Genomic DNA, 21,058 nt, shown 5'->3' with positions numbered 1-21,058 from the left:
CAACCATCTCTGCAGCACTACACCAAATCAGGCCTTTATGGTAGAGTGGCCAGATGGAAGCCACTCCTCAGTAAAACCACATGCCAGCTCGCTTGGAGTTTTCAAAAAGGCACCTAAAGGACTCTCAGACCATGAGAAACAGGATTCTCTGGTCTGATGAAACCAAGATTGAACTATTTGGCCTGAATGCCAAGCGTCACATCTGGAGGAAACCTGCCACCATCCCTATGGTGAAGCATGGTGGCGGCAGCATCACGCCGTGGGGATGTTTTTCAGCGGCAGGGACTGGGAGACTAGTCAGGATAGAGGGAAAGATGAACGGAGAGAAGTACAGAAAGATCCTTGATGAAAACCTGTTCAAAGCGCTTAGGACCTCAGACTGGGGCGAAGATTCACCTTCCAACAGGACAACGTACCTAAGCACACAGCCAAGACAACGCAGGAGTGGCTTGGGGACAAGTCTCTCAATGTCCTTGAGTGACCCAGCCAGAGCCCGGACTTAAACCCGATCGAACATCTCTGGAGAGACCTGAAAATAGCTGTGCAGCAATGCTCCCCATCTAACCTGCAGAGAAGACTGGGAGAAACTCCCCTAATACAGGTGTGCCAAGCTTGTAGCGTCATACTCAAGACTCCAGGCTGTAATCGCTTCCAAAGTGCTTTAACAAAGTGCTGAGTAAAGGGTCTGAATACAAATGTAAATGTCATATTTCAGTTACATTTTTTAAAATAAATTAAACATTTATATAAACCTGTTATTGCTTTGTCATTATGGGGTATTGTGTGTAGATTTAGGGGGGGAAAAAAACTATTTAATCAAGGCTGTACCGTAACAAAATGTGGAATACTTTCGAAAGGCACTGTATATATCCATCTATCTCTGAGATGTCTGTCTTGTATAGGAAAGAGCTGTGAGTGGGTGAGGATGAGTCTCAGTTTTCTTATCAGGACTGTTTTGTTTGTTTGTGCTCATCCCAAACACTGCCCCCCAAAAAACTCCCCCCGCTAATGGCCTTACAGACCTACCACGAAGGTTGAAACAAAACGTTACTCGCTTTTCTAATTAGCTTTTGAGGAACGTAATAACATCATTTAGTGAGGCTCCTGTGAAGAGACCTCGAAGTTCATGTTATTGACCTCGCCTGAGGCCTAAGTATGCCCTGTACTGATGCCGGTCTGTGTATTCCCAAGGGGGGTTGGTAGTACTGACCTCGCCTGAGGTCCTGTCCCTGACCTGTGTTGCTGCTGGTCTGACTGTCCAGCTCCTCACTGCTGGACAGGGGGCTGTCCACCCTCATCTCCATGGCAGCAAGGGAGGCTGTGGCTGCAGCAGCGATGGCTACAGCCCTCTTAGCCTTCCTCTCTTTGGCGTGAGAGCCCTCGTCTTCGTCGCTGTCACTGCCGCTCATATCGTCAAAGCCAAAGTACTTAATCTTGTAATTGGAGCTGCCGGATGCCACAGGGTCAGAACTGCCCTCCTCCTGGTTGGCACCACAGCCTGCCTCGTTTTCCTCAAAGCCAAAGAAGTCCAGCTTGGTGTCTTTCTTGGCCTTGCTCTGTGTAGGTCTGAACCTGGGAGAGAGGGAGAGAGAAAGGATATAATATTGTCCAAAATAATATTGCAATATGTAACTATCGATCCCCCCCCATCACTAGTAGGTAGCAGGTCGTCACCTGATGGGCTTGGCCGGTGCTGGTTCATTCTTCTTTTTCAGTCGGCCAGCCTCTCCCGGGTCTGTCATGGGGGCAGCCACGGCGGAAGCGGGGGTGTATTCCTCCATGACCCGGTCCTGAATGGTGACGTTAAACATCGACAGGCAGGACGGGTGCAGCACTGTGTAGTCTCTCGTCCTCCCACGGCCCGCCGGCTTGTTGCTGTTCTCCGTATTGTTGGTCTTGAGTGGGCCAGATCCGGGCCCACTACTGAAGGATGTGCTGGTACTGGTGCTAGTACTACTGGTACTGTCAGAGTCCCCGGCCTGCTTGCCTTTGTTGGGCCGGTGGTAGGTCCGGCAGTTGGTGCTAGCCCTGAGGAGAGACTGGGAGTGGTCCTGGGACTCGGAGGGCTCGATGGGGACTGCGAAGTCCCCCTGGCCCACTACGTAACTGGGGATCGGCTCTGGGGATGGCTTGTCCTCCCTGGCCAGACCCAGGCCGTAGCTGCCCGCGCCACCCCACATTGAGGGGTTTCTAGTGGGCTCTGGGGTGGGCGAGGTGGGCCCCAGAAGCATCACAGCATCCCAGTTGTCGTAAGAGTCCTTGGCCTCGCTCTTTAGGGTGGTGGTCTGAGCGATGGGTTTCTTGTCGCTCTCCGAGGCGTTGCTGTACCATGAGTAGCTATGTTTCTCTGCAGTCGCACCCTCATTAGACCAGCTCGGTTGGCTTGGCTTGGCTGGAGGAGAAAAAGCAATGTATTAGCACCACATAAGTCTTGGCAGTTACCGTCTCTGACAGAGATGTAGCATAGAGCAGCTGAAGTGCTCAAAAAAAAAAGTTGATGCCTGTCACAATGCCGCATGGGTGCCATTTTCACAGCAGAAAGTGGAGATAACCATGTATTAGGGAGTGTTTACTGCTAGGGCTGTGAGAGGAGCAGCACACCCTCGAAGCTTTTAGCAAAGCTGGAAAAAAATCTCAGTGCTGAGTCAGATAAACATCTCCAACTCTATTGGTCTCATTCACCACAACAGGAGCAGACCGGGTTAGCATACATGTGAAGACAGGGTGTGGACATTGAAAACACGGGCACCTGTAATTATTTATGTGGGACAACAATGACTTCCTAAACAACTATACTTGCAGTTGAGTTCCAATAGGCTGCTACATACCACTTGCATGCAGGCATGCACATTCTGGTGAATCCCCCTCAAAAGGAATAATACACCACAAAAAAAACATTCCTATGATTTACGGTGTTAAATAACACTAACATGTGCTAACAACATTTTTTTGACGGTATAATAAGGTTGGGAGCAACATGTGAAAATAGTTTACGAAATATTTTGCAGCTCAAGTTGAATACAAAACTCACAATGCAATGTTCTCTCTGGGCAGACTGGCTGGCCAGCTAGAAAGCAAACGTAGCTACACACAATAATACCAAAGTCAATATGAGCATGTGATTGTAGCTAGCTAGCTGTAAAATAACCTAAATAAAACAGCAGTATCAATTTAGGAGTGTATAATCTCACCATGTTCAACCTGGTACAGGTAACTGCCAAAATAAAAGATAACCCTTTGAGTAAATGAGGGATACAAAGTATGTTGAAAGCAAGTGCTTCCACATAGGTGTGGTTCCTGAATTAAATTAAGCAATCAACATCATGCTTAGGCTCATGCAATACAAATGCCTAGTCGCCCATTATTTTGGCTACCATGGCTAGAAGAGATCTCAGTGACTTTGAAAAGGGGTCTCAAAAAGAACATAGGGGTTTAAAGTGTCTCTCTCAGTCACCCAATCTCAACCAAATTGAACACTTACGGGAGGTTCTGGAGCAGCGCCTGACAGCGTTTGCCACATTGCAACAAAAATTGTCATATTTATTTCTGCCGAGATGCATTTTAAAGTGGATTGTTGTTGGCTCATTGACTGGAAGTCGAAGGGAACAGCTAGCATGTCATTGTGTGTTGCCTGGCCAGTGTTGCACGGTATACCAAAACGTCTGTACTTTTTCAATACTAGATCATTAAAAACAGTTCGATACTAGAATGTGTTACTTTTGGTACTACTGTCAAATGAGTCTGGATCTCTCGATTTTTTTAAATTTAACTAGGCAAGTCAGTTAAGAACAAATTCTTATTTACAATGATGGCCCACCCCGGCCAAAACCGGACAACGCTGGGCCAATTGTGCGCCGCCCTATCACGGCCGGATGTGATGCAACCTGGATTCGAACCAGGGACTGCAGTGACGCCTCTTGCACGGAGATGCAGTGCCTTAGACCGCTGTGCCACTCGGGAGCCAAAACGTGAAGAGTAAGGCGGGCGTTCCTAAATCACAGAAGATATTTTTTAACAAAGTTATCAAAATGTTGTTTTTTTTGTTGCAGAAATTCTTTTTTGAACATGTGAACTTTCACGTGTCTTAATTTGCAGGTGATCTCTAAATATCAACACATATGAGTCTAGTTATTAATCATGGAGAAACAAAGGATTCTTCCTGGCTAGCCTTGATTGGCTGAGATAATGGAGGGGCTGGTCATGCTGAGAGATGAGTCCTGATTGGTCTGCCATGCCATAGGCTACTGCCTATAACATAAAATGGGGGCATCCCTAATCAGTAGTCTAACACATTTGTTTTTAAAGATAATAGCAATGTCATTGAACCAGAAATTGCTGAGTTTTCTGATGACAGTGATAGAGAAGAAACAGAGATCAACAGTGTTTTCAGAGAAGAAGTGGACTGAGTTTTGAACTCAGTGGAATGCCTGGTAGAAGCAGAGTGCGAGAAGGAGATGCATTTAGAAGTTTGATTGCAAATGCGCAGAGCTGAAGAGAACTCAGAAGGCTCATATAAAACAACTCTCACTGGATTACATCTACAAGGAGTTTGTCTGCCATGAAGCATTCATCCATGTATACATGTAAAAGCCTAACATTAGCTTCATGTATATTAGTATCTCATTTTGTTATAAAGTAATTTGCATTGCTAGTTAAAGCCTACTGTTAGCTAGCCAGCCAACATTAACCCTAACTAGCTAGCTAATGCTAGTTGCTTAGCCTGCTAACATTATAAATGGCATCTAATTTAGTCAGAAACCCATTCGCATTGCTAGTTATAACCTACTGTTAGCTAGCTGGTGGGTTAGCTTTGCCTGCAGATTAATACTGCGCATTTCATGCATGGTGGATGGCTAGCTAAGTGGATGACAAACCGTTTGTATTGCTAAACTGTATGGGTTGGAATTATTAACTTGTTTAGCTAGCTAGATGTCTAAACAAAATACTCCACTTAGCCCGTGTGGCTCAGTTGGTATAGCATGGTGTTTGCAACGCCTGGGTTGTGGGTTCAATTCCCACGGGGGACCAGTACGGGGAAAAAAATGTATGAAATGTATGCATTCACTACTGTAAGTCGCTCTGGATAAGAGCGTCTGCTAAATGACTAAAATGTAAATGTAATGATTACATGACCCATAAGCTTAGCCAGGTGTGTCTGGGGGTGATAAGGCAATCTGTTTTCGTTCATGAATGTGTGAACAGGTCTAGACAATAGCAACCCATCCACTTAGCTAGATGTGTCTGGTTTGATATATAGTGAATGTGAAGAACATGTTCAGATATAGGCCAAGGACTCTATAGCGTATTTTTACCTGGATATGTTCCTTATTGTAGGCTACTACTTTCACCCCTTGTTTACTATACTACCTTAAAACCACTAAATTTAGCACATGGCTTCACATGAATACTTAGAGATGGGTGGCGCTAAGGCTTAAGAGGGTGTGAACATGAATGGGCATACTAAAAGATGCCAGTGTGAACCACATGAAATAAGCACAACTTTCCCATGTTTCCCCCAACTGCAGTGTATACATTTAACTAGGCAAGTCAGTTAAGAACAAAATCATATTTATAATGACGGCCTACACCCAGGAGCCCATGACTATGATATACCATTTTGAAGCTGAGTCTGTACTTTAATAAAATGTACAAAGCCAATCTTGTAAATGGTACATAAAACTGAAATTGGGAAATGTAGTCACAAAATGTGTCTCACAGATCAAGCCTGTATCAGCACAGCCTACCCCTTATCCAGTGATGCCAACTTTGCTGCTAGATTTAGCAACTTTTCAGACTACCCAGGCAACTTCTTATTTTCAAACAGCACCTAGCAACAAATTGAGCTACTTTTAAAAATGTATTTGGAACTTTTAGCAACTTTTGAAAAGTGACTCTAAAATGCACGCATTTTCCCTCTAAATGACACAAACGATTTTCTCTGTCACACACTCACTCAGTCACAACACACGTGCCTGGCTGCAAATGTGCATTGTGAGTGACGTCAGCAGCAGGCGCTCAGCTCGTGCACAGGCAGCAGCCGGCCAGCAGCAATTTCAGCAAATTGCAAATCATTGTTGGCTGACTGCAGCTGCCTGTGCACGAGCTGAGGGTCTGCTGGTGACGTCACTCACAATGCACTTTTGCAGCCAGGCATGATAACTACCAATACACTGCTTAAAACTATAATTGTTCAGAATGTGTAGGTTTACTAGATAAAAATAAAATAAATAAAAACGTACAATTGTTCAATAATTAAATGTGTTGTGTTTAAAAATAAAAATCTGATCATCTAAAATGTGTTGTGATTATATTAATTTTACAAATAAAAATATGTGATAAACAAATCTAAACTAACGAATGTCAAATCGTATTTTTCGTCGAGATGGCCAGTCAATTTGAGTAACGTTATTGCGTATTCTACGTAATCATTACGTTATTACGCAATGATATCACAACGTCATTTAGCAACAAATCGACCTGCCTCTAGCAACTTCCCCTAATAATTAGTTGGCAACGCTGCCCTTATAGCACGCACCGTACATGTTCCACCTACTCATTGCTAGCCTGGGCTGCATTATGTTAGCTCCCCACTCATGCTGCACAGAAGTTAACGCACTTGAATAATCTGACACAGCATTGTTGAAATGTTTACACTTAATTCCTAGTAGCAAAACAATGTCCATAAAGGCTAGAACACTTTACAATACAAGATGATACTGGTAGCGTTCAGCTTTGTAGTAGGTCAACTTTCCTTCAAGCTGACGCTAAAGCTAACATCAATTCACTACCCTAGTACTTTGGTTGTGATAGCCACAATGCAAAATATGCTGATTTCAAAGCTGATTGCAACCAAAAATATACATTCACTTTGATTATCCATTACCTCAGCTAACTGACTACTCCAACTCGGCGCAGGTCTGACAATTAGGCTAACATTAATTCAACATGTCTTGTCAATGGTGAGCTGACCATCACATTAGCAGCCTGCAGCTATATCAAAAGGACATATAACAGACTGTTAAATATTAGTAGGCCTAATAACTTTCTGTGAAGGACGGTATTAGCGTAAAATCTCTGCCATGTCAGTTACCACCTATGCTAGCGCACGTTTTTTGCTCGTCATAACGCTCGCGCCAACTTCCGGTGCGAAGATCAAAGCACGTGTGGGATCGGAATCTGAGGCAATCCTCTCTTGAATTAATGTTGTCTAATATTTGCTTTGTGAATGCCGCAAACTGCGTTTTGAGATACATAACTTTATGAGCTGGGTTGTCAGTCTTAGTAACAAATCCGCTACGGAGATTCCTTAGTACTTCTGGTAAGTGACGTTTGGGGCTTACCAGAAGTTTTAATACAGTACATCTCGGGATGGCACAGGCACGGTATGGAAATCTGGATACCGCCCAACCCTAGCTGATATGGCGATAGGGAGTGCAGGTAATGTTTAAAAAAAGAGTTATGAAGTGTGATAGGGAATAACAAACTCCTCTCCAGGATAAGCACAGTGATGACATGGCACAACAGGATTTCCTGATTTCCTAGACGGACTACTTAGAAGTTATATTATGGTGAAAATATATGTTTCACCTTCTCATAGAACATAGACCAGTCGTCACCAACCGGTTGATTGCGATCGGCTGCTCATTCTCCCAGGCATTCCTAGTCGATCTCCAAACATTTCTGTAAAAACCAACGATAAAGCGCTCCTATTTTTAATTATTCGTCTCGCGCTATTTTATTTAACTAAACAAGTCAGTTAAGAACAAGTTCTTATTTTCAATGACGGCCTAGGGACAGTGGGTTAAGAACCTGCTGTAGTGGAGCAGGTTGAAAGCTGCTACTCATGCATAGTCAGTCACTTTACCTACATGTACATATTGCAAAATAGCTTGACTAACCTGTGCACCCGCACATTGACTCTGTACCGGTACCCCCTGTATATAGCCTCACTACTGTTATTTTATCATTTTTCTATTTTACTTTTATTTTTTGTAAATACTTTTTTTTTAAATGATTAACTGCATTGTTGGTTAATTGTTGTAAGTAGGCATTTCACTAAGGTCTACACCTGTTGTATTTGGCGCATGTGACAAATACAATTTGATTTAATTTAAGTAATGCAAAAACAGTGTTGGAGAAGTCAAAGTGCAATATGTGCCATGTAAAAATGCGAACGTTTAAGTTCCTTGCTCAGAACATATGGTGGTTCAATATTCCCAGTTAAGAAGTTTTAGGTTGTAGTTATTATAGGAATTATGATACGTTGACTATTTCTCTCTTAACCTGTTGGGGATAGGGGGCAGTATTTGCACGGCCGGATAAAAAACATACCCGATTTAATCTGGTTACTACTCCTGCCCAGTAACGAGAATATGCATATAATTTTTTGATTTGGATAGAAAACACCCTAAAGTTTCTTAAACTGTTTGAATGGTGTCTGAGTATAACAGAACTCATTTGGCAGGCCAAACCTGAGAAGATTCCAAACAGGAAGCGCCCTCTCTGACCATTTCTTGGCCATCTTGATCATCTCTGGCATAACGTGACATTTTCTAACGCTCCCATAGGCTCTCAGAAGGCGCCAGAACGTTGAATGATGACTTTGCAGGCCATGGCTGAAAAACAGTAGCGCATTTGGTAAGTGGTCGATCTGAGAACAATGAGACTGTTGCGCGCGTGCACGAGACGACACCATGTTTACATTTTCAGTCTGAACGAAAACAGTTTCCCGGTCGGAATATTATCGCTTTTTTACGAGAAAAATCGCATAAAAATTGATTTTAAACAGCGTTTGACATGCTTCGAAGTATGGTAATGGAATATTTTGACATTTTTTGTCACGAAACGCGCCGGGCGCGTCACCCTTCTTTACCCTTCGGATAGTGTCTTGAACGCACGAACAAAACGCCGCTATTTGGATATAACTATGGATTATTTGGAACCAAACCAACATTTGTTATTGAAGTACAAGTCCTGGGAGTGCATTCTGACGAAGAACAGCAAAGGTAATCCAATTTTTCTTATAGTAAATCTGAGTTTGGTGAGTACCAAACTTGGTGGGTGTCAAAATAGCTAGCCTGTGATGGCCGGGCTATCTACTCAGAATATTGCAAAATGTGCTTTCACCGAAAAGCTATTTTAAAATCGGACACCGCGATTGCATAAAGGAGTTCTGTATCTATAATTCTTAAAATAATTATGTTTTTTGTGAACGTTTATCATGAGTAATTTAGTAAATTCACCGGAAGTGTTCGGTGGGAATGCTAGTCACATGCTAATGTAAAAAGCTGTTTTTTGATACAAATATTAACTTAATTGAACAAAACATGCATGTATTGTATAACATAATGTCCTAGGAGTGTCATCTGATGAAGATCAAAGGTTAGTGCTGCATTTAGCTGTGGTTTTGGTTTTTGTGACATATGCTAGCTTGAAAAATGGGTGTCTGATTATTTCTGGCTGGGTACTCTGCTGACAATCTAATGTTTTGCTTTCGTTGTAAAGCCTTTTTGAAATCGGACAGTGTGGTTAGATTAACGAGAGTCTTGTCTTTAAAATGGTGTAAAAGTCATATGTTTGAGAAATTGAAGTAATAGCATTTCTAAAGGTATTTTAATATCACGCCACGGGATTCCACTGGCTGTTGAGTAGGTGGGACGCTAGCCCAGAGAGGCTAATATTGCCTGTGAACATGAATTTCTTTCTACTAAATATGCAGGTTTAAAAATATATACTTGTGTATTGATGTTTATGGTTAGGTACATTTGTGAAACGATTGTATTTTTGTTAAATCATCACCCGTTTGGCAAAGTTGAAGTAGACTGTGATTCGATGATAAAGGAACAGGCACCGCATTGATTATAGTCATCTTTTTTAGTCATGAAAATGTATTGAAATTACTTAAGAACTGTGCACACTTTGGAGAGGTGTGGCCATGTGGAGACACCAGTCAGTCCTCTCCCTCAAACCCTTATACCCCACATTTCCCAGGAATATTCTTGTTACTGAAAGTATCCAAAGTATTTTCAGATTTCCTTATGAAAAAATAAGGTGAAATGGCTAGCAGGGGTCTCCAACCCTGTTCTTGGAGAGTTACCCTCTTGTTGGTTTTTGCTCCAGCCCCAGTTGTTGCTAACCTGAATCATTTTATCAGCCAGCTAATTATTAGAATCAGGTGTGCTATATTAGGGTTGAGTGCAAACCTACAGGACAGGACCTTAACTCTCTAGTAACAGGGTTGGAGAGCCCTGGGCTAGGCTATATGAACACTGAATAGATGTGTATAGTATATAGCTTACCTTACGCACTCTCCACAGCCTGATCATCTCCGACACCTAGATGTTTCATCACTGACAAGTCCAAAACTGAATTTAAGCTCTTCATCCAAGGGAATTCAGATAAGTTTGGATGGATATCATACAAAGCAGCTAGTCATTTGTATTTCTGACATAATTCCTTACTTTTGTGGAACTCAAGTAAGGAAATATGCAAACAATTAAAAACCTGTGTCACAAATAACTGACCTTAACTGAGCTTGGTTAGGCCTACTCCATGAGAAAATCCATATCAGAAGAGAGATGGTACATCCTCGCTCTTTACATTTATGACTTCAAAATAACTAGTTATTTCATGGTGTTGTGGTTTTTGCTGAGAATGCCAAGACATTTAATTAACGGGCTTGTGTTTGGCATTTCCCTTCCTCCTGTGTAAATTATTTTAATGGGAATGTTTTATTATTTCCAAATCCTTTGCACTTGAGAAATCATCTGACTGAGAAAATGCCTGATTAGAATCCAACCAGAGCTGTAACAGACCTTGTTCATTATGCAGTCGGTCCTTTGGAGGGATTGAGACTACCCTCTCTCTCTCCCCATGTCTGGGCACTCTCAACGCAGAGACGATCACACCTTTCGTCACCATCACTGAGCGCCTCAGAGTTAACGTTTTCTTGGGGTCAAATTAAGCTTTTAAACGATTAGCCACATTAAAAAAAGGGCGGAACACTAAGCTTGATGAATCCTTAATGGAGCTCAAGAAGTATTATCATCATTCCCAAGTTCTGGCTCTGAAAAATGTATTTTAATCTCTGGTCTGCTGTGATTAATTTCCCCGTCAGCCAAACAATAAGTTTCTACGGGTGGACAAGTGAACACTGGGCCTTGGAGGATATCCAGGGTTTGTGTAGGAACGTGGCAGTGTCATTGCTAAATGTGCAAATGATTGATGCTTTCAGTTCAGTTTTCATAGACTGAAAGAAGAATATACACTCAGTGGCCAGTTTATTAGGTACACAAATGGTTTGCTCCAACTGTGTGAGTCACGTGGCCGTGGCTTGTTTTATAAAGCAGGCAGACAGAGGCATTCAGTCACTGTTTGACTGAACGTTGGATTGGGCAAAACTAGTGACCTAAGACTTTGAGCGTGCTATGTTCGTCGGTGCTAGGCTCATCTCAGAAACGGTCGGCCTCCTGGGCTTTTCACACATGACAGTGTCTAGGGTTTACCGAGAATGGTGCAACAAACCAAAAATTGTCAGCGGCAGTCCTGTGGGCGAAAACAGAGCGTTGATGAGAGAATTCGAAGGACAATGGCAAGAATCGTGCAAGCTAACAGGCGGGCCACAAGTAGGCAAATAATGGCGCATTACAACAAGTGGTGTGCAGAACAGCATCTCGGTATGCACAACCCGTCGGACCTCGTCATGGACGGGCTATTGCAGCAGACGACCACACCGGGTTCCACTACTATCAGCTAAAAACAAGAACAGGCGGGCACACGATCACCAACACTGGACAATTTCATGATACAGGTAACTGCCAAAATAAAGGAAACGAAGGGTATATACACACAAAAATAGTTGAACAGTTCTTTTAAGTGATCGGCTACAGTCCAGTTAAAAAAAGTGTGCACGCGAGACAGAGGAAGAGCAGGTCTTACACCATTGTTTGAAATTCAACCACCCGCATCATTCAGTTCCTTCAAACTCAAGTGCACAATTATCCGTTTTTATCTGGTTTCAAGTACCCATTCACGTCATTAATTTAGTGAGGAAAGAAACATTAGCACCTGGCACCAAAAGTTAACACCGAACCCAGAAGCATTATCAGATTTCTAACTCCCCCTTGCGGTGACGCGATGTGCCAGACGTGTACCTTAATGCGCTGCAGTATAAACTTAATCGAGGAACCACTGAACATCGTTTTCATGCTCATCAAACCCTTCAGTGACCACTCGTGCACCGTGGATTAGGACATTGGCTATGCCGCCATAGGATGATATGGTAGGCAAAATAATGGCCTGCCCAGCATTTTTATGCATGATGGGATGTTAATTGCTTAATTAACAGACACCACACCTGTGTCATTTTTCACTGAGATAATATACACAATAACATTTTTTTCCCCAGATACTATACATTAAGAACATTCACAAAAATTCTCATTACCATAAGTTTTCACAGTCCAAAAAAGTAAACAAATCCATATAGTATTTTTTTTTAAACATTGATCCCCTAATGAAAAAGGCCAGAGTTAAACGTAACACTGAAAATACATTTTTTAAATGAAATTATATAAATCTGACTTTTCCCCCCAATTTGACCATGTCGGTAATGAGAAGGCCAAGTGGGGTAAAGGGAGTGTTGGAGAATTTAGAACATCATTCTGAAGGGATATAAGCAAATAAATGAACATATCATCCTCTAGATCAGTGGTTCCCAAACTTTTTAATAGTCCTGTACCCCTTCAAATATTCAACCTCCAGCTGCGTAACCCCTCTAGCACCAGGGTCAGCACACTCAAATGTTTTTTGCCATCATTGTAAGCCTGCCATGAGTGAGTTTGTCACTTCCACGAGCCGGGTTGTGACAAAGAGCGCTTATAGAACCAGGGCACAAATAATAATCAACAATTTTGCTATTTATTTAGCCAACTTAATTTGTTCATCGAAAATAGTGAATACAGTGCCTTGCAAAAGTATTCACCCCCCTTGGCATTTTCACTATTTTGTTGCATTACAACCTGTAATTTAAATTGATTTTTATTTGGATTTCATGTAATGGACACAAAAGTCAAATTGGTGAAGTAAAAAAAAATAACTTGTTTCAAAAAATTCAAAAACAGACAAGTGGTGAGTGCATATGCATTCGCCCCCTTTGCTATGAAGCCCCTAAATAAGATCTGGTGCAACCAATTACCTTCAGAAGTCACATAATTAGTTAAATAAAGTCCACCTGTGTGCAATCTGTGTCACATGATCTCAGTATATATACACACACACCTGTTCTGAAAGGCCCCAGAGCCTGCAACACCACTAAGCAAGCGGCACCATGAAGACCAAGGAGCTCTCCAAACAGATCTGGGAGAGAATTGTTGAGAATTACAGATCAAGGTTGGGTTATACAAACCTGTCAAGAGAGGGCCGCCCACCAAAACTAACAGACCAGGCAAGGAGGGCATTAAGCAGACCAAAGATAATCCTGAAGGAGCCGCAAAGCTCCACAGCGGAGATTGGAGTATCTGTCCATAGGACCACTTTAAGCCGTACACGCCACAGAGCTGGGCTTTACGGAAGAGTGGCCAGAAAAAAGCCATTGCTTAAAGAAAGAAATAAGCAAAAAAGCATGTGGGAGACTCCCAAACATATGGAAGGTACTCTGGTCAGATGAGACTAAAATTGAGCTTTTTAGCCATCAAGGAAAACGCTATGTATGGCGCAAATCCAGCACCTCATCAACCCGAGAACACCATCCCCACAGTGAAGCATGGTGGTGGCAGCATCATGCTGTGGGGATGTTTTCATTGGCAGGGACTGGGAAACTGGTCAGAATTGAAGGAATGATGGATGGCGCTAAATACAGGGAAATTCTTGAAAGAAACCTGTTTCAGTCTTCCAGAGATTTGAGACTGGGACGGAGGTTCACCTTCCAGCAGGACAATGACCCTAAGCGTACTGCTGAAGCAACACTCGAGTGGTTTAAGGGGAAACATTTAAATGTCTTGGAATGTCCTAGTGAAAGCCCAGACCTCAATCCAATTGAGAATCTGTGGTATGACTTAAAGATTGCTGTACACCAGAGGACCCATCCAACTTGAAGGAGCTGGAGAAGTTTTGCCCTGAAGAATGGGCAAGAATCCCAGTAGCTAGATGTGCCAAGCTTATAGAGACATACCCCAAGAGACTTGCAGCTGTAATTGCTGCAAAAGGTGGGTCTACAAAGTATTCACTTTGGGGGGGGGGTGAATAATTAGGCACGCTCAAGTTCAGTTGTCTTATTTCTTGTGTCACAAAAAATATTTTGCATCTTCAAAGTGTTATGTATGTTCTGTAAATCAAATGATACAAACCCCTTAAAAAATATTTGAATTCTAGGTTATAAGGCAACAAAATAGGAAAAATGCCAAGAGGGGTGAATATTTTTGGAAGCCACTAACTCACCACAGGTTAATGAGAATGGTGTGCTTGAAAGGATGCACATAACTCTGCAATGTTGGGTTGTATTGGAGAGTCTCTGTCTTAAATCATTTTCCACACAGTCTGTGCCTGTATTTCGTTTTCATGCTAGTAAGGGCCGAGAATCCTCTCACATAGGTACATGGTTGCAAAGAGAATCAGTATCTTAACAGTGAGATTTGCCAAGGCTGGATACTCTGGGCGCAGCCCAATTCAGAAATCTGGCACTGGCTTCTGATTAAGTTCAATTTTCACAGAACCGCTTGTTGCAATTTCGATGAGGCTCTCTTGTTCAGATATCAGTGTGTATTGGAGGCAGGGCATGAAAGGGATAACAAATCCAGTTGTTTGTGTCATCCGTTTTGGGAAATTACCTGCGTAATTGTGCATCCAACTCACTCAGGTGCTTCCCTATATCACATTTTACTTTGTCTGTATACTTGAGTTCATTTGCACACAAATCATAGTGATGGAAAGACCTGTGTTGTCCTTGTTAATGCAGACAGAGAAGAGCTCCAACTTCTTAATCATAGCCTCAACTTTGTCCTGCGCTTTGAATATAGTTGCTGAAGTCCCTGTAATCCTAGATTCAGATCATTCAGGTGAGAAAAAACATCACCCAGATAGGCCAGTCGTGTGCGAAACGCGTCATCATGCAAGCGGTCAGACAAGTGAAAATTATGGTCAGCAAAGAAACTTTAAGCTTGTCTCTCAATTCAAAACTTGATAACCAGCGCACTTCTTTCTGTATGTTGTAAAAGCGTTACATGGTCGCTGCCCATATCATTGCATAGTGCAGAAAATACCCAAGAGTTCTTTTAACTAGGGAAAATGTGTCACTTCTCTTGCAAACAGAGTCAGGGTATATGCAGCAGTTTGGGCCGCCTGGCTCGTTGCGAACTGTGAAGACTATTTCTTCCTAACAAAGACAGCCGACTTCGCAAAACGGGGGATGATTTAACAAAAGCGCATTTGCGAAAAAAGCACAACCGTTGCACGACTGTACCTAACCATAAACATCAATGCCTTTCTTAAAATCAATACACAGAAGTATATATTTTTAAACCTGCATATTTAGCTAAAAGAAATCCAGGTTAGCAGGCAATATTAACCAGGTGAAATTGTATCATTTTGCGTTCATTGCACGCAGAGTCAGGGTATATGCAACAGTTTGGGCCACCTGGCTCGTTGCGAACTAATTTGCCAGAATTGTACGTAATTATGACATAACATTGAAGGTTGTGCAATGTAACAGGAATATTTAGACTTAGGGATGCCACCCGTTAGATAAAATACGGAACGGTTCCGTATTTCACTGACAGGAAAAACGTTTTGTTTTCGAGATGATAGTTTCCGGATTCGACCATATTAATGACCTAAGGCTCGTATTTCTGTGTGTTATTATGTTATAATTAAGTCTATGATTTGATAGAGCAGTCTGACTGAGCGATGGTAGGCAGCAGCAGGCTCGTAAGCGTTCATTCAAACAGCACTTTTGTGCGTTTGCCAGCAGCCCTTCGCAATGCATTGCGCTGTTTATGACTTCAAGCCTGTCAACTCCCAAGATTAGGCTGGTGTAACCGATGTGAAATGGCTAGCTAGTTAGCGGGTGCGCGCTAATAACGTTTCAAACATCACTCGCTCCGAGACTTGCTTCGAGGGTGGCTGTTGTCGATGTGTTCCTGGTTCGAGCCCAGGTAGGAGCGAGGAGAGGGACGGAAGCTATACTGTTACACTGGCAATACTAAAGTGCCTATAAGAACATCCAATAGTCAAAGGTATATGAAATACAAATCGTATAGCGAGAAAGTCCTATAATTCCTATAATAACTACAACTGAAAACTTCTTGCCTGGGAATATTGAGGACTCATGTTAAAAGGAACCACCAGCTTTCATATGTTCACATGTTCTGAGCAACAAACTTAAACGTTAGCTTTTTTACATGGCACATATTGCACTTTTACTTTCTTCTCCAACACTTTTTTGCATTATTTAAACCAAATTGAACATGTTTCATTATTTATTTGAGGCTAAATTGATTTTATTGATGTATTATATTAAGTTAAAATAAGTGTTCATTCAGTATTGTTGTAATTGTCATTATTACAAGTAAATAAATAAAAACATGGGCCGATTAATCGGTATCGGCTTTTCTTTGGCCCTCCAATAATCAGTATCGGCGTTGAAAAAACATAATCGGTCGACCTCTAATTGAAACGGGCCCGTAACTAGAGCAACAAGTTGCTGCCTTGATGCAGTAAATTACATTCAGCGTGTCTACTTAAGCCTGTTCCATGCTTCCAAGTCAACAGTTGGCGCATATATTACGACGAAATTTGAAGTTGTCATCCGTTGGTGTTCAGCAGGTTTTATTTCGAAGTTTGGTAGGCGAAGTCTGCGATTGGTCAACAGTACTACGACGCCTAGTAGGAGTGGGAACTATGTACGGGATTCTTCAGTGAAGCAGTTGTTGCCATTCAACGAGAGACATTTTTTCACTTGAGAAATACTGTACCAAACATCTTAGGTAGATGTAAAATTGCACGACTAAGACCTCAGCGAAAACATAAAAATTACAGATTTCTTCATTTATCTTGGATTCATTTTGAGGAAGGGTTTCTGCCTATGTTGTTGCTATGGTTGCTCAAGAGGGACAAACGGCAATATTGCCCCTTTTTGTTTCTCGAACAAAAGGTCTTTAGGGAGTATGCGAGGCACAGACGTTTGCGTCGCCTAGCCGAATTCTGCTAGGGGCAAACAACCTAATATGCGGGCGCCTTTAGCAATGCTGAATACAATCATAACCACCTGCCACAGAGAAGCCGGCTTCCCAAAAACGAGGCTACCCCCGTCAGGTGGACTGGTTTTATATTAGTGAAGCGCGTCAACATAGACTGCACATTCTGATGGGTTTGCATCTCCCTGGCGAACGCGCTTTGGAAGTAATCCACGAGAGCCTGCCAGGCTGACAGTTTGTCCCCAATATTCCATTTACATTTTAGTCATTTAGCAGACGCCCTTATCCAGAGCGACTTACAGTAGTGAATGCATACATTTCATTCACTTTTTTTCTCCCCCTACTGGCCCCCCGTGGGAATCGAACCCACAACCCTGGCGTTGCAAACACCATGCTCTACCAACTGAGCCACAAGGGGCTAAGTTGGTAGAGGGTGAGCTAAACTCACTCATGGGAGCCTGTTGAAGCCTGCTCCAAAGACACAGAGACAGATTAGAGGCTTGTCTGTTCCAAGAGTTGGGAAACTTCTCCAAAGTCAAACGCTAACAGTGTTTGCAAAGTGGTAAATTGTCACAAGGCAGGGTGTTGCATTAAAAATGGCCACTCGTCTGAATCATGAGGTCAGCTACCAATCTGATGACTAAATGAGATGGGTGGATGACATATGGTCTGAAATGAATAGAGACAATTGCAAGTGCATCCTAAATGAATAATTATGCATATTCTTTTGTAACCTCACTAGAAGAAATGTCTTCTTTACTGCTCAGGATTGGATCACTAAATCTAAGGACAATCAAAATATTTAGTACCTAATAATAACCTTGTATTCATTCGCATGTAATGAATTACAGGAAATCAATCTGTTTCAATAATTGTAACTAAGGATGGCTGACTTGGCACACAATATTTCATCTTAAAGACATGATCCGGAACTTTGGCGACAACTAAGTATTTGGGCTCAGTGTGTTAATGTGTAGTTCATACATGCATAACCTATGAGCATAATTACTGTCTTCTCAATTAGCTGCAATTAGCCCTTGTTTGAAAGTGGCTTTTTCTGGAAGCTGTGCTGCGCCATTTTCCCCCTCGTGGGCCAACCCCTAGCAATTTGAGGTTCTTGCTAATGAGCATCAGCCCCTTGTCATTTGAGTGACAACTAGCAAGATGCACACGTCAGAGGGAGAGACAGCAATGACTTGGGGCACATATGAGACTTTATACACAATTTTCGGGGGCCACTTTTGGCTCAAACACTACTTTCAGTACTGGCTAAAAAGTCTAAAAGTACCAGAGAATCTATAACAAATAAAAACTGCCAAATTGCAAGGCAGAGAAATTCCATGCATGCACAATATTTAGATATGTTCAACCCTACACCCTCTGAAAGCCAAAGTCTTCTGGCCCCATCTAACATTCTACAATGTATTATTAGTCCTATTTTGCAACATGAGTGTCCTCCTACCTGTTGTGGGGGTGGTGTTGAAGAACCTGGCTGTGTCCTCGGTGACCCTCAGTTGGGTTCTGTCAATCCCCAGACTAGAGGTTGCTCTACTGGGAGCAAGGCTGGTTCTGCTGCTGGACTCCAGGGTCAAGCCTGGCCTCCCTGCCAGGGGCAGTTCTGTGGATGCAGGCTTGACTGGGGAGGCTTTTGCCTGTGGGACGCGAGAGGTGACCGTCTTGGACTCCTCATCGCTGTCAAACCCAAAGGGGTCCTCGGAGCTCTCGTTGGAGAGTTTGGGCCTCTTGGGCTGCTCTGCCACCTCAGTCTTCTGGCCGGGGCGCTTGGAGCTCACCTTGGCCTTGTATGTCGTCTCGCCCCATTTGGTGCTGAGCGTGGCTCTCTTGTTGGACAGGACCTCGTCAAACTTGGATGATGAGCCGTCACCTCCCTTACGGCTGTAGGTTTTACCAAATCTGGACGTCATCGTGACACCTGTTTCATATTCTCTGTGATGGGTACAAAACATGAAATGCATTATTTGCAGTCATCATATGCCATTTCTCATCAAAACAATTAAGTTTACTTTTACTGTAATGTTTTAATCTAATAAATCTGGACTAATGGAGTTTTAGTTCATCTCTACCCATATGTTATTTGGAAGCTGTCATTTCGCCACAGTTTTTTTTCTACCGTGTGATCCTTCATTTTCAGGTTCAGCAAACTGAGGCTCCAACTGCTCTGGAAGTGGCTAACGCAATGTGCAGTTAGGTACAATACATCCCCATTAACTTAGACACTATAACATTGGGTAGCTAGTCAACTAAATCAATCAGCTAGCGGTATTAAAGAAACAAGTGTGTCTAACGTTAGCAGCAGGACATAAACGAAGTTTACTAACGTTAGCTGGGATAATATAGTAGCTACATACTACTAGCTAGTATTTCAGTGTTCAACAACCAAAACAGACCCATATGGCTAGCTAGTTACGATGTTAGCTACCTAGATCAATTAGCTAGATAGCTAATGTTCACTAACGAACTAGCTGCTAACTTCAGGTGACACAGTCGAGGCTGGCTACCCAACTAGCCACATAACGTAAACAATTCTCGCGAAAAATCTAAAATAATGCAGCCAGTTACAGTAACTAGCTAGCTTACGTTAACTACTTGGCTATAGCTAGTTAGCTTACGTTAGCTAGCTGGCTCAGGCTAACAGACGCAACATGATAGATGACATCCAATTCTCACATTGATTTTAAGGTTAAGTAGTTTGAAAATCTGTGTATATTTCACAAAATTGCATTGAATATACAACTGCCTCACTTACTTGGTGAGCGAAAAGACCGAACCACTCAACAACAACACTCCGAAGAAGGCGGCCGCTTCCCGCACCAGATTGGGCCTCCCGACCCTGTTCAAAGCTCGCTTGCAAAACAATATAAACAAGGCTCAACTGCCTTTAGTAATGACAGATATAGGACAGTCAAATACTGTAAAAAGTCCCGTGTATCCTGGGTAACAATGTTATTTTGATAATGTTGGTTTTACGTCTGATATATTCATTTTTTAAAGCTCTATCAAACTCGATTGTCTCCTCTGTGTTGCACCGACGCCTTCCATTCGAGTTCCCCCTCCCTCATCTTTTTGCTTCCAACGGAATTGAGGGAATTATTTTACCCTGTCTCGGCTTGAACTGGTCAATGGCCCGTCACGTCATCGGGCGAAAACTGGGAAATAGGAGCGCCCTCTTAAATCAACCAGTAATCTGCACCACTCGGTCATGTTGTCAACAAGGCAGCATGGTGCATCTTTTCCATGAAATAAATGTTTGAATTTTCACCCCAAAAAATATTGAGAAAGCAGACAATGCGTTTTTGTCCAAGCAAATGACTTTTGCATGGGAAAACACAGAATCCTACTAATTACTACACGTACTTAATTACGTCACTTTTGTTTTGAGCCCAATTCACCGTCGTACAGAGCGGGGTACCTGGATCACGGCCGGGAGGCAGCCCATTTCCAAATCGAATGAAATCAACTTTCAGCCGGTGCAAAACACGCCAACACGCGCGCCCGGACGAGATTAATCGAACCCCCTCACTGTCACCTCACCGCAAGTACCGTGTGGTCCAATCAGGAAGATAGATCTTTGAATGTGACGGAGAACTATCGCTGCGAAGCACTATTCTTCCTTGTGATTGGTTCGAAAGCCGAGAACGCCTGAACAACTTTTTATTTCATTGGACTATGGAAAGTGTTCTCCGGGATCATTGGGACGTCCCTACCCTAAACCCTAACTCCTGCCCTAACCCGAACCTTAAAGGCCCAGTGCAGTCAAAAACTAGATTTTTCTGTTTTATATTTCCACACAATGAGTTTGGAATAATAGGCTACTATGAAAATGATAATGCCCTTTGTAAGAGCTGTTT

At 42.6% G+C, this 21,058-nt stretch overlaps 1 protein-coding gene across 3 annotated transcripts in view; it reads right to left on the bottom strand.

The window, feature by feature from the left end:
* Positions 1 to 20,377, bottom strand: part of LOC106589362 (wings apart-like protein homolog) — a 53,518-nt gene extending 33,141 nt beyond the window's left edge. Inside the window, exons 1-4 of one of the 3 annotated variants that reach the window (XM_045710037.1) lie at positions 19,957 to 20,377; positions 18,652 to 19,136; positions 1,675 to 2,392; positions 1,235 to 1,572 (exon numbers count right to left, since the gene is read on the bottom strand). In XM_045710037.1, the coding sequence (XP_045565993.1) occupies positions 1,235 to 1,572; positions 1,675 to 2,392; positions 18,652 to 19,114 (1,519 nt within the window). In that variant the 5' untranslated portion in view covers positions 19,115 to 19,136; positions 19,957 to 20,377. Of the gene's footprint in view, positions 1 to 1,210; positions 1,573 to 1,674; positions 2,393 to 6,883; positions 7,107 to 18,651; positions 19,137 to 19,956 lie in introns of those variants that run through there. The other 2 variants (XM_014179235.2, XM_014179236.2) reach the window with 2 other exon arrangements.
* Positions 20,378 to 21,058: the final 681 nt, after the last annotated feature.

This window comes from Salmo salar, chromosome ssa28, assembly GCF_905237065.1.
Source record: "Salmo salar chromosome ssa28, Ssal_v3.1, whole genome shotgun sequence".
NCBI classification, from domain to species: Eukaryota; Metazoa; Chordata; class Actinopteri; order Salmoniformes; family Salmonidae; genus Salmo; species Salmo salar.
Note: the sequence above shows the minus strand (reverse complement) of the source record. Positions and strands in the feature narration are given on the sequence as shown.